This window comes from Manacus candei, unplaced genomic scaffold (genome assembly GCF_025592945.1).
Source record: "Manacus candei isolate 608988 ecotype Guabito, Panama unplaced genomic scaffold, ASM2559294v1 h1tg000063l, whole genome shotgun sequence".
Taxonomy (NCBI): domain Eukaryota; kingdom Metazoa; phylum Chordata; class Aves; order Passeriformes; family Pipridae; genus Manacus; species Manacus candei.
The window spans coordinates 2,853,928-2,867,433 of record NW_026138111.1 but is presented as its reverse complement, the minus strand read 5'-3'; the positions used below and the strand labels follow the sequence as shown (position 1 = coordinate 2,867,433).

Genomic DNA, 13,506 nt, shown 5'->3' with positions numbered 1-13,506 from the left:
ATAGTCGGTGAGATAATGGACATTAAGTATAGTTTAAACTACATTTTATTTAGTGTAAAACTTTCACAGATTAAAAATCCAGTCACTTGTATGTCCTTGCAAGACAGATTTTGATTCATTCAGGAGAGCTGGTAGACCATGGCATGTCCTTCCCAAATGTCAAAGGCTCTTTTAACTGCCAAACTATCAAGTGCTTTCCTACTGCTGTGCCAGGTACATGTCTTCTTAATATCAATTTATAAACTTACTGTGAGCTGTTCTGTAAAGGAAAAAGGACAAAGTTCTCCGCACTAAACTCCAACACTGGGGCTTGCAAGAAGCACTGATGTTTAAACTGCTGATATAAACATTTGTTGTTTGACAAAGTGCTACCTGAATCAATGAAGACACTGTAGATAAAATGGAAAGTAGGACATAATCATCACTGGTAGTCATGACAATGACAAATATAGAAAGCAAGTTCTGAAAATTTTCCTTCCCCACTATTTAAGAAAAGGAATTTGAGAGATAGAAGGCACAGCTACATTTCTACAATTAAAATGACGTGGTGTCTAACAGCAAACCAACACAATCTTAATCTGGCATTTGACAGGAGCTGGTAAAATCCAGACATTAAGATGGGTGCAATAAATCTCTAAAGTAATGGATAGTATGTTGGGATTATATATGCTTGGAAATCCCCAAAAAGAAGGATGAGTGTGCTGCTGGAGTGCTCCTTGGTACACAGGAAATCTCAGTTAATTTCCCTTTTAGATCCAAGACATCCTGCACAATTAAGTGGGCATAAGATTGCCCTGCACTTTAGTAAAACAGTAGCAACAAGACTTGCCTATCTCATATGACTTGTAAAAATTATAATGTTCTGAGACACAATCATAAGACTATCATGAGAACAAAGTGAATCCACACTTCTGTTGTCCCTGAGTTCATAAACCACTTCATGCTTTCCTCCTACAACCATTCTACTAAAATGAGCCCCAGTTAAAATGGCATCCTGCTGGCCACCTTAGCCTCACTATGTGAATTATAAAATATCAACGAATTAATATTCAACATGATATTAGGAAATCAACGAAGCAGACAGAATACCAAAATAGGGAGCAAGAGATGGGGAGGGTGAGAGGAGTGGGGGGAAGAAAGGGAGAAAATGTTGGTAAAACAGGCAAGGAAATCATGGGAAGAAAAGGACTTCTTAATCAACAAGTCAGGACCTTGTAGAAGAAGAGTAGATCACAGAATTCATGTCTACAGCTCTCTGCATTTGTTTTTCACAACAAAACCGTGTATATACACTCCTCAGAACTATGATATAAATGTCAGCAGCAATATTGATCCAATTCAAAATATTTAGTTCCCTTGTGTAATATCCACTTGTAAACTAATTAAAAGGCATTTATTTCCTCACTATCAAAGAATCTACTTTGTATTTCAAAGTATAATCAATATTTTCAAGCGATAATATTTTTCTTGAGAATATACCTTGCTTTTTCTCCACATGTGTTAAATTAGTATTCTGCCTCTCAAATATCATGCACATGCCCATCAGTCAGGCTCAGTAACGCATTTCATACTTTGTAACTAGCCCTCTGAGCTAACTGACTGATTCTTTTTAGTAGTTTGTTAAAAAAAATTAAAAAGAGCAGAAATAATTCAGAGTTGCAAATAGTTTCCAAAATTCTTAAGCCAAATATGAAAGTACTTTACATTGTGCCGTTCTTTTGCAGAACATCTTCAACAGCTGATTAGAGAATCACAGAATAATTTAGGTTGGAAAACACCTTTAAGATGATTGAGTCTAACCATTACCCAGCACTACCAAGCCCACCACTAAACCATGTCCCCAAGGACTACATCTACACGTCTTTTAAATACCTCCAGGGATGGTGATTCCATCACTTTCCTGGACAGCCTCTTCAAATGCTTTGACAACCCTTTTGGTGAAGATCTTCTGTTAGGAGTTACAAGGAATGCTTTGGCCTTAAGTATAAGAATCCACTATTCATAAAACAGTTACATTATGCTCTCTTTCATCTTCCTTCAAGTTAATCAATTCTAATTGATTAATCAATATTTGTGCTCTCTTATACTAATTCCCCAGGTACATGAGTGGCAATATGCCCAGAAATTGCTACTGATTATTTGTGAACAATATGTATAATTTATTACCTTTTGTAAAAGGGTCAAGACCTATTTTAAATATTCTCTACAAGCATTAGCAGGGCAAAGCTCTCCAACATAAAATTTCCCTGAAAGAGAATAGATGATCTAACGCTGCTTCTGAATTTTTGCAAAAGACAGGATTCAACCTTAAAGCGCGAGGGCGCGGCACAGATTTGGGGTACCAGTCCATTGAGCCACGTTGTTACTCTGATAAAAGGTTCCTCGGGTTTTTTAACTGCTGCCCTATTGGCCATAAAAGCCAAACCAAATAGCCTGTTGGTAATCACCCCAGCAAATTTTCCTCTTAAGAGACAAACCCAAGAGAACAACAACTCTGAATTGCATTGTAAAAAGGAAGAGTAGAAGGCTGCCTTGGACACTAGATGAGCTGCTGCTCCTGGTGACAAAACAGTTGTTAGGCTGAACAGAGAGAAATTTCAGTAATAGCAACTTAGGGCCTGTCCTAATGGCTCAAGACATTTGTTCACCATCTTGTTTTCTCCTTGCTGGCTTACACTAAGTGGAAGTGGAGGGGAAAGGGGGCATGGAACTTCGGATTCCACTGCTAGTAATCTCCAGCATCTGGAGCACAAAGGAGGTTGTCGGGTAACATGCTCTGTGCATGCAGGTAGAATAAGCAGCCTGGCACACCATGGCAAACCTAGGAAAACAAAAGTAATATGGTTTCTGGCAATGGGGTAGCAGGCAACTGAGAAGAACAATAAATATTATTATGGTCTAAGAGAAAGAAGTTTTTCTGGGAAGAAAAACAGGAAGAGATGCTTTAGAAGAGGAATGAGTTAATCTAATACAGGTTACATTAACAGCATGGGGAGAAGAATACAAACATCTGAATAGACCTTCCTCTTCTAATTCACTCATCCACGTGGTTCCGCTCCTAGAATTTCTCAATTCTTTTCTGATCCGGTCCTCTAAAACTAGCCAAACACCTCTGCAAAACCTTTTTCCCCCATCTTGCTGCAAATGCATGTTTCAATCAATATTTTTCTCTTCAAGTAATTCTTTCAATACTGTTACACACTAGCTAAAACTGATATTGAATAACAGCAACTAGATGGGAAGGCAAAAAGATTGCTAAATTGCTTTAGGGAATTTAAAAGAGTTGGCCTTTAAAACATAAGTGTGGTTCAAGGAAATGTACCAGAACTGCTGTTCCTTTACACTACTATATTTTCAACCAAAGCCAATATGTGAAATATTGATATTTATAAATACTTTTGTGTAAGTTTACCTGTCTGATATTCAAAAAGTGCTATAGGTAAATGCAGGCTCAAGACAGTGTTGTGTGTAGTTGTCTCAAAGTCTGAAGGTTATCTTTTTCTCCTCTCTCTCATTTAGCCTCATGTTCAAATGTTTCTGCTGTTCTTTAATTTTATGTGATGGCTCTTGTCTGTTCAGATGATACCCTTATCTTATCCTTCCATTCAAATTACTATACACTCTGTGAGGGTGGGATGAAGTTTTAAGAAAATGTGGACTCCACTGAGCATCATGTACTGAACACAATTCTGATCATGCTGTAAGACATTGTTATTCTGTATTTGAGAATGGTGTTTGACACCCTGCTAAAAGGCCATCAGGGAAAAGCCATTAAGTGCTTTACATTGTCTCTACCTCCATAACTGATCTCTGAAACAATGAATTTGATACACAGAACTATAGCAGAAAGAGGCTGAAGTTCAATGCAAGGAAAAAAAAAACGAAACAGTGGGAGTGGGAGATGCTATCAATACAAAGCTTGACTTTTGTTCCAGAGACTTGAGCTTTAGCAGCTGAAGATGTTATCTCTCTCTGAGATGAAGGAGGTTTTTTCTAATACACCACTCTGCAAACTGCAGCAGTTCTCATGCTGCAGGGTGGAGAAGCAGAGGTGAGGAAGAGAGCTGGCATAGGAACATTTAAATTACTGCAACTACAGTGGCAGAGCCCTTGAGTCACTGCATAGAAGGAGAACAAGAAGGAGGAGTGGGAGAAGTCCCCTGAGGACTACAGATCCTGGCTCCACAGGAGCATGCCAGACTTAAGAAGGCTGTATTTTAATACCCTTGCTGTCTTCAGAGCTCAGTAGTTTTCCAATGTCTTTTATGAGTAAAATTATTATAATGAAAAACTCTTCTACAAAAATTATCTTATTCCACTTCCCAGAGTGCTGTCTGTAAAGAATTTCAAGCAAGAATTTCTTGCTGTCTTTACAGACAGCACTCTGGGAAGTGGAATAAGATAATTTTTGTAGAAGAGTTTTTCATTATAATAATATTTCAAGCAGGAGGAAGTGTTCTTAATCCGCTGGACAACCTGAGCAAAGGTGGGTGAACAAGACTTGGGAGATCCCAGGAGTGGATTTCAAGGCTTTGGATTGCAGAGATCCACAGGGGATCTAAGGAAGCTAAGAAGTCTTCTGCTAAAAGCCTGGAACAGGCTATGGGAACTCTTAGCAATTACAAGTAACTGATTCAGAAGCAAAACCTAAAAAAAAAAAGTTCAAAACATCAGTATTGAGACAGCAAGCACAGTCCTGAGAAGACCTTCACAAACAGGAAGTAACCCCTCAATATTTCTTGGAAGAATCCATCCCTGGAAAAAGTCTGTCAAGTGTCCACACTGGACATTGTGTCTACACAACGTTACAATATAGCTGATTTGATGCAAAGAGATCCCTATCCTGCAGACCAAGTGGTTGATGACTATTTAGACAGAAGATCTAGTTCTTGCTATAAGGGCAAGCAGATCCCATCCAGAGGACAGATACTGTAAGCACTATTAACATCACAGTAGGTTCTAGGAGTACACGATAATCCACTGGGTCACAGGGCTTGTAAGAGAGAGGTGCTCAGAGACTAACCAAGAGAGGCCATTGGCAGGCTAATGTAGCGATGGTCCAGCCAAGTGGAAGCCAGGACACAGAAACAATAAGGAAAATATATAATAAAGCAATTTCACATCCAGAGCAGACACCCACAAACAACTTTGTATCCCTGAAGCTATTCAGAAAAATAATTCAGGAGTAGAAGGGGTATCATGCATGACTTCAGCGTGAACAAGTATAGTGGAACAGCTGATTAACTACCTATTAAACAGATAGCATGATGGAATTAGGAAATCTGTGTTAGGATCCCTAGTGTCCCAACAATGCACATGTATTATTAGCACCTACTTCTGATGCCCTCCTATAATGCTGACTCCAGGGTTCTGCAAAGGTGGGAGTTTGTGGCTCACTGCCCTCCTCAGGGCTTCTCTGGGAAGAGGTACCTGGGGTCAGGGCTCAGCCTTTATGCAGACAGAATCAGGAGCTGGAAACCTGCAGCACAGATTAATGTGATTCTATGTAAGAGCACCTGATTTCCAGAGCTGCAGACTGGTCTTTCCATTAGCTCCTTCTTGAATCAAATTTTAAACTTTCTGTTCTAATAACTTAAAACTCTACATAATTATTTTCATTTCCGCCATGCTCCCTCCCCTGACAGCATCAAATCAATTCCTTTGAGAAAGCATTTGGTATTCTGTGAGTCATCCCAACCTCAGTATGCGTGTTTTGATTGATACAATCACCTTTTCCCTTAAACAATCCTGTGCCTTTTTTTTGGTAGCATTATCACCTTTGTCTGATCCAGATCACTCATTCAGTTCATTTAAGCTTTCATAAAAGCCCATAGTTATTCTTATAGGCAACAAAAGGAAATTATTTGCATAGAATAATGTTATCTGCATTAAGTGAAATAATAATGTAAACACTTCGCTATTGCCTTTCTCTTTCCCCCTATTTTATAACTCACTTGTTCAATTACATCCAGACTTAAACTGTAGGCTTTAGGTGTAATTTTCTGTTTTGAGGGAGCACTCAGCACCTTTTGGATGCTAAAAAGTAACTAGTAGAGACAACTTAAACATTCCAGTTAACTGATGCATTTATACACATCAATGTACAGCAAGATTTAAAATAAGAAAATACAACATTTTACAATCATAATAATGCATAGATTCATATTAATGTACTTCAAGATTATCATCTATGGTGGTGAACAGAAGACTATACGATGTATCAATTATAAAAATGTAATTTCTGGAATTTATGAAACAGTCAAGAAAGCATATGTAAGAGCTTACAAAGTAAAATCTGTAAATTTCTGTTCAAAAGCTCAAGAATTAATTCTTAGCAGCACTGCTAAAGGCTGTTCATCACAATGAATTTCTTACCGGGTCTAGGTTCTTAAAAAGAAGAATGTCCTTGCACGCCTCCTGCAGTCTGTTTCTTTGATCATCTGTTTTGGGGTGAATAATCTGAGGGATGTAAGACAAAAACTCTTAAGGTGGTTATCATATAGCAGCACTAGCTGAAGGACTGAGCTAATTCAGCTATGCATTTTACACAATATTTTGGCCATGCTTCATAACACTTTCATTTCAGAACCTTCAGGATTTGAATAAACACTCAATGATAACATGGTATCACCACACCATTAGGAAATGTGACACTGCTGTATTTAAGCTTACAAGATCTTTACACCTGTAGAATCCACTTCATTTCTGCAAGCCATTCTGGATACTTTTATCTACACTATAGTTACATAAACATTACCCTACTACTCTCTGATCGTATTTGGGGCATGTATGTTTTAGAAAAAGCATCACTGTTATATTCAGTCATTTGCCACGACTACTTCCTAAAGTGTTTTGTGAAATAGTATGTGTGTAAAATTCATATCAGAAATTTCACAGAGTAAACAACAGACTTGACACTATCTGAGCGAGCCAGAGATTTACTAAATTACCAATGTGCGGTTCATGTGAGTATCAATCAAGTTGCTCAACTCACATGCTTCAAAAGATATGCTAAGTATAGCTGTGATAGTATAGGGTAACCTTTTTGACAGTGTTACAAATCAGAAATTAGGTAGAACATAAACAATTAAACTTCTCTTGAAAGTCATGCTATTTCATCTTAAAAGCTAAATAAATGTGTTTCAAAGGGTGAGACAAACAAAACAAACACAGTTCATTAGTTATTGCATTTTACATCTAAAAATCTTAGCAATTTTATAGTTTACCTTTTTCTGCCTTATGAAAAATACTAGAATATTGAGGAAACTACTGCAAGATTGTGAGGACACCAAATAAGTGTTTTGAGGAGCAGGTGCTCTCTACGTAAATATAATTGCACAAAAATGTTTCCTTAACCACATATCACATGTTTGGTAATTTAGAATAATACATCAGGTCCTATATGAGTGACTATAATCAGAATTTTTTAATGTTCCTTTAACACAAAAACCCAAGAGCTTACTAAAGTATACTATAATAAGGATGCTTGTGGAAAGGAATGATAATGCTAGTTGCATTTTTCTTCCTAAATTTGATGCCCAAGACTTGAAAAAGTAAGTATTTGTCTCTAAGCATTAAGTACCCTAGATTCTGCGTCGTCCTCTTCCTCATCAGGATTGTAAGCTTCTGCACACACTGAAATTAAAAAAAAGTATAATTTTAATTCAAATTACAATAGTGTTTCACAAGATTTACAGAACAGAAAATGCATTGTGTGGCACAGGAATAATATGCAGTAATGTAATACACTCAATAGAGAAGATACAGCTGAGAGGGTCCTAGCAGGTCAACTCCAAACTGCGTGTGAAACAAAGCTACATTTGTATAGTTTTTGGACATGTTTTCCCTGGTTTGAAAGACCTCTAATATAAGTTTCTCACCTAACCTCTTCTAAATGATCTTACCTTACTATCAGAATTTTTTCCTGATTTCTAAGTTAATTATTTCATGTTAGAATTCAAGCTATCCATATAGGATGGAGAGATTACATAATTCCCTTCATCTGTGTAGGTTCAAGGTGGTTTGGGATGTGTTTCTTTGGTTGGTTGGCTGGCTCAAGCTATTTTACTGGGAGGTTTTTTTTTGCATACTTGAAAACTTTTCACTCCTTCCTACCTTTCACTTTTTAGGCTAAATAATTTTGGTTCTTCAGCTTATTCCTTACAAGGCACGTTTTTCAGTTCTCTAACTCTCCTTATTGCCATTCCCCAAACTCCCTCCACTTAGCCCTCTTCATTGAAACGTGATGCTCAAATCTAGACCCAGTATTTGAACAGAGCAGAGCACTGAGTTTAACACATGAATTACTCTGCATATTTTGCAGGCTGTATGACTATTTCATCCATCATGCCTTCCTTACAACAGGTTGACTACATTTACTCATGTAATATTTATGACATATATAATTTTCAAAACTTAAGCACTGCTTAACCATCTGTCCGGTGCCTGTATAAGGCTGTTCTGTCCAAGTGCAGTACCAGGCACTTAGGCTTGTTAAATATTACCTTATTTTCAAAGCCACTTCAAGATCATTTTCAATTCTAATCCTGTTACCTGGCATCCTTCCAATCCCTTCTCAACTTTGTGACAACTGCAAATTTAATAAGCATATTCTCTAAAACATAATCCAGATTATTACTGAAAAAACAGAATAGTGTCTAAAAAAAACTCTTGCGGAATATGGACGAGTGAAACAGCAGTAGCTGCTTGGGGTTTACCTTATCCAACCAGTTTTGCAGCTATATCCCATGCAACTTACATTGAGACACTGCTTCATGTTCCTTAGCTTGTTTATAGGGCAGTCTTGTAAAACAGCATTCAGAAGTTTCTTAAAATGAAAATGTAGGACACTCGCTCCTTTTCTTTTATCCACAAGTTTTAATCTCTTGTTACAGGGTATTAGATAGTTCCAACAAATCCATGCTGATTGCTATCTGTTACCTTCCTCCAGGTATTTACAAAATGAATATTTGTCTGTAATTTTTCTAGGAACAAAATGATCTATAAACCTATGATAGGCATATTCTCTCCATAGCTCCCCCATCCTTTTAAAAATGAGTTTTTCTATTTTTCTGGGAGGGTTTTCACACTTATTTTTCTTCTTCAGACTCTTAATGGCTATTGCTAACAGGGCTGAGACTAATTTAGACAATTCTTCCAGTTTCCAAGTATAGTGTGTCTGAGGCACAGCTAACTTGGGAACACCTAACACATAAGTTACTGTCTGATTTTTCCTTTCTCTGTTCTAGGCTGTTTTCCATATACTCTAGTGGAAACTGATGTGCTTTTGTTAAGCAGCAGAGCAACACCTTCCTGGAACATGCTCTTACCAGAAATATACTTCCAGAACAATTTCTGTTACTCCTCATGTACTTACTACTACACAATCTTTTCTTGTTCATATTTTTTGGTCTTGGCTTCTTTGATGTGTTTTGGTTCGTTTTTTTTTTCTCTACACATCTTTTTCTATTCTTTTGTACTTGTTCTGAATAATCCAAACTGGCTTTAATTTAGTGCATGGTTCCTTCTTGTGCTTGATATAAATGAAGTGCTTAATATTAGACATATTTATTTCACTATGCTTTTTGTCCTTCTCCTGTCCTGTCTCGGTTTGCATTTTTTCTCTTTATAATTTTTCTTTGAGGAACAAACAATTCTTTAATTTCTTTTCTCCAGACTCCTTTCCAAAGAGATTATGCCCACAGCCCTCTCATACCCCCCTGAAACCTGTTGTTCTGACTCTTTTACCTCATTCCCTCCCTGAAATCTGTGACTCCTGTCATCACAGGGTAACTCACTCAACCTGCCTTTTCTCTCCCCATTCTTGCAACAGTTTCTCCCTTAGAGTTGGTATCAAATATAATAGCTTCCCTTTTGATTGCTTTTCCCACCATCTCAAACTTTGGTTTTAAGTGCACTGCAAAACATGTCAGGCAGCTGGTATTCTCCTTTATTGGCCTCTAGCAGATGACTGATTGATTTAAATCCCTCACTATCACCATCCCCTGTACCCTGACAATAGCAAATACCCTGATCTATCTGTGCAATGCCTGTGTAACAACGGAGCCCATGAGCTTTTCCCCTGTTAGTATTACTCAGAGCATTGGCACGTCTAACTCCCTCTATGGTTGGGTCACAGAACAAGTGTCTGAACCAAAACATGCAACAGCCTCTCCCTCCTCCCTGTCCTCTAATCATGTCTTTCCTATGCTAGTTCAGCCACAGTGTTGTTCATGGATTGAGATTTGGTGTCCTCTCGTTTATTCCCCATACTTCCTATATAATTATACAAACAACTTATGAAGTAGTGACCTGGTAGACGCATTAACCTCGTCATTACCATACCCAATTAAGATGATTTCATGGTAAAGCATATCATCACATGTATTATACACACTCCCACAGGAAGTTCTGGTCCTCACTGTATCATGCACTCAGCTAAAATGTCACCTTTATAAAACTTGGTCTCTTCAAAAACATGGAGAAATTTGACAGAAGTCCCTCTGGAACTGACTGAAAGATTCTTATGCAGTTTACTAGGAACTGGATTTGGTCCCAAATAATTACAAATGCCCACAAAAGGAAGTCTGCAATCTCTTGAACAACTATAGTACTTTACCTCTACATAAACAAAATTCCTACCAACTATTTAATGGTACTATAGTTACTACAATCTTGTCAGAAATAAACTTTCGGGGATTTTATTTAAATAGCAACAATAATAACATGCCAAGTAAGCACCATATAAGCATCAAGTAAGCACCTTTGTTTCAGCTGGTATCAGACTGTGCCCTAGTGCACACATGTGTATACGGGAGCCAACAAATCTGTGTCATAGTACAGTGTGCTGCTGGGTGTATGAATAGTCTGTCTCAACCTGATGTACAGGTACATCCTTACCTCTGATAAAACCTCTACATCGAAAAAGTTATACAAACCAGGAATTTAATTTAACAGCTTTGATATTGTTATCCCAGAACTGATAGGTCTCAGAGGGCCTGGCTAAACACTTAACAGTCTTCCAGACCACACAAAAGAAACCGAATTTAGCCTCATCCATGCCCACCCTGATTCATCTTATCAGTCCCTTTCACATAGCCTGAAGCAGGATCAGTCCAGAAACAGAGTGTGTTCCTGAGCTATTCTGTGTCAGTTTGTGTCTCTGCTCTAAGGTCACTCTTCTCTGCTAGCAACTCATTTCAGTCAATCTCATTAGCTACTATCAGCAGGTGCCTTCATTAAATATTTCTTCTCTATCACTGGTTACAGACAATATATTTAAGAACTGCAGTTTCTTGTGCTAGTGCCCATATGCCCAAATTCTAAAAGGATTTCTTTTTATCATCTGTGATAAGAAACTTAACACTTCTGGTCACAAATCCGTATTTAATTTTGCCTAGGCTTATCTTTTTGCGATAATCAGGGATGCATCTTTCATTAGAGTCACAACTTAAAAATTACACCAATGCTGTGGATCTGCTGTTTTAGGGCATTTCCTTTCCTTCATTGCTTATTTCAGTAACATTCATTTCTAAGTGCATGCCACTAGATGTCTCATGGAAAAGCTTGATACATTTTATTTTGATTCTTAAAATACAGCCTCTGACATTACTATGGTGCGCTGAATTTCATGACATGAACACTGGGGTTTGGCACACAAGAATCCCACTGACATAAACCATCTAAAGCTAAGTGAGATGCCTCTTAGGTAAACATCCACATCTGCACAAGTCATCTGGATTCCAGCTACAGTCAATGCAGAGAAGCCAGCACGTTTACGAAGAGATTTATATGATCTGTATTACATGTCCAGATTAGATGAGATTAATTAAAAATGTGACTAATTGGCTGAGATAAATACTATCCCTCTTGAGATGACTCCTAGTAGTTACAACAAGCTGCAAGACTGGTTTTCCCCACTTCTTCATTTAGCATATATTTCCTGGAAAACAAAGAATTTCATCATATGATGATGCTGACAGGTTGTTCATGTGATAGCACACCTTCTGTATTTATTTTGTATATTCTGTGGTCCCCATCTCTTTTGTCTAAGCCTTGATTGGCACCACAGACATTAATGATTCTGAACCATTGCATTGCTGGTGGCTGCAATACTCACTGTGTTCAGTATTTTATTTTTCTACCTCTCTAGCTCATTCCACGCTCCCAACAGTACCTGGTGACTTTATGACACTTAAATGTCCTGCCACATTTTGCTACAAGTCACTGCTGAATGCAATACTCACACATCATTGCTCAAAAAGCAGTCCTAATACTGTTCCTAGGGACCTATTTCATCCCATGTAGAATTATGGCATTAACAAATAGTGACACAAACACTGTACATATTTCTCCATTGGTTGCTAAGCTCAACTAAGTGAAATTATTTTTATTTGCTTTTTCCAGGTGAGGGTTACATTTCACATATATCCATCCAAGATGGATATAAACACAAACAAGCCCAAACACATCAACACAAAGCATTTGTAGGAAAAAATCTGAACTGTCAAAAGGCAGTGCATTATGAAAACACACATGCACTGAAATCTGCACACAGCTCAAGATGGATTGCTTTGTCAGCAAGAAGAGGTAAGCTTTTAGAATTTCTAACTCATCACTCCAAGTGATGAGTGGTTTTCAGCTGGTAAATATGTGTTATATTCAAAATCAGCAACACAGTCACTTCAGACATGAATGAATTCTAAAATGAAAATTAACATGCAGTTAGTAATTGTAAGATCACAAAACATGTTAGTCATGCTCTCTCTATTGCCTTGATGTATCAGGAAATAAGGTTATCAATACATAAATGAATGGAAATTCACATATAAGTACTGAATATTTTATTATACTCAAAACATGGCAGGAAAAATAGTCAATATGTGTGTACCCTTTCCAAAGTACAGAACCTCTGAGTTGTAAAGCATATTACAAAGAATTTCTCAAGAGAAGAAGAGCTGTGGAGATATTTTTTCATCCTATTCAGGGTAAATCAAGACCACAGTTTTGCCAGCATGACCATCAGGGGGGAGCATGAAAATAGACCACCTCTACCTGCTGTAGCTACACCAGCATGTCTTACATCTCTACAAACATCCCTGACTATGACAGCTATGCCCACCCCCTCATACAGCAAAAACGCCACTTCCCTAGTTTAACTCTATGAGAATTGCTAAGGTGACTTAATGGCAGTGTGAGATTTTTTTCCAGTTTGTCGGGATTTACTTCTCCTGCATGAGAAACACAGTGCACAGAGACTCCTTGCACGGCAGATAGTAGTTTCAAACTAGACTAGACAAATACTACTGGATCTCCAAAGTTTCTGTGTCAGAAACCCACTTTTTTAACATCTCACCAGTTCCTACCACTACAGGAGGAACTAGGAAGAGAGCCCCAGCCCCCAAAGTCCCAATTCCATAATTACTTTTTATTTAAACAAAAGCAACCCTCTGGGGTGATGGCAATGAGAAATAACCAGTTGTAGTCTCTGACGATTGCAACTATCAA

The 13,506-nt window shown here is 37.8% G+C and overlaps 1 protein-coding gene across 1 annotated transcript in view; it reads right to left on the bottom strand.

Moving 5' to 3' along the window:
• PRKAR2B (protein kinase cAMP-dependent type II regulatory subunit beta) overlaps window positions 1-13,506 on the bottom strand; it is an 84,655-nt gene that overhangs the window by 10,304 nt on the left and 60,845 nt on the right. The window contains exons 3-4 of the mRNA XM_051805152.1: window positions 7,583-7,635; window positions 6,376-6,459 (exon numbers count right to left, since the gene is read on the bottom strand). Coding sequence (XP_051661112.1) covers window positions 6,376-6,459; window positions 7,583-7,635 — 137 coding nt within the window. The remainder of the gene's footprint in view (window positions 1-6,375; window positions 6,460-7,582; window positions 7,636-13,506) is intronic.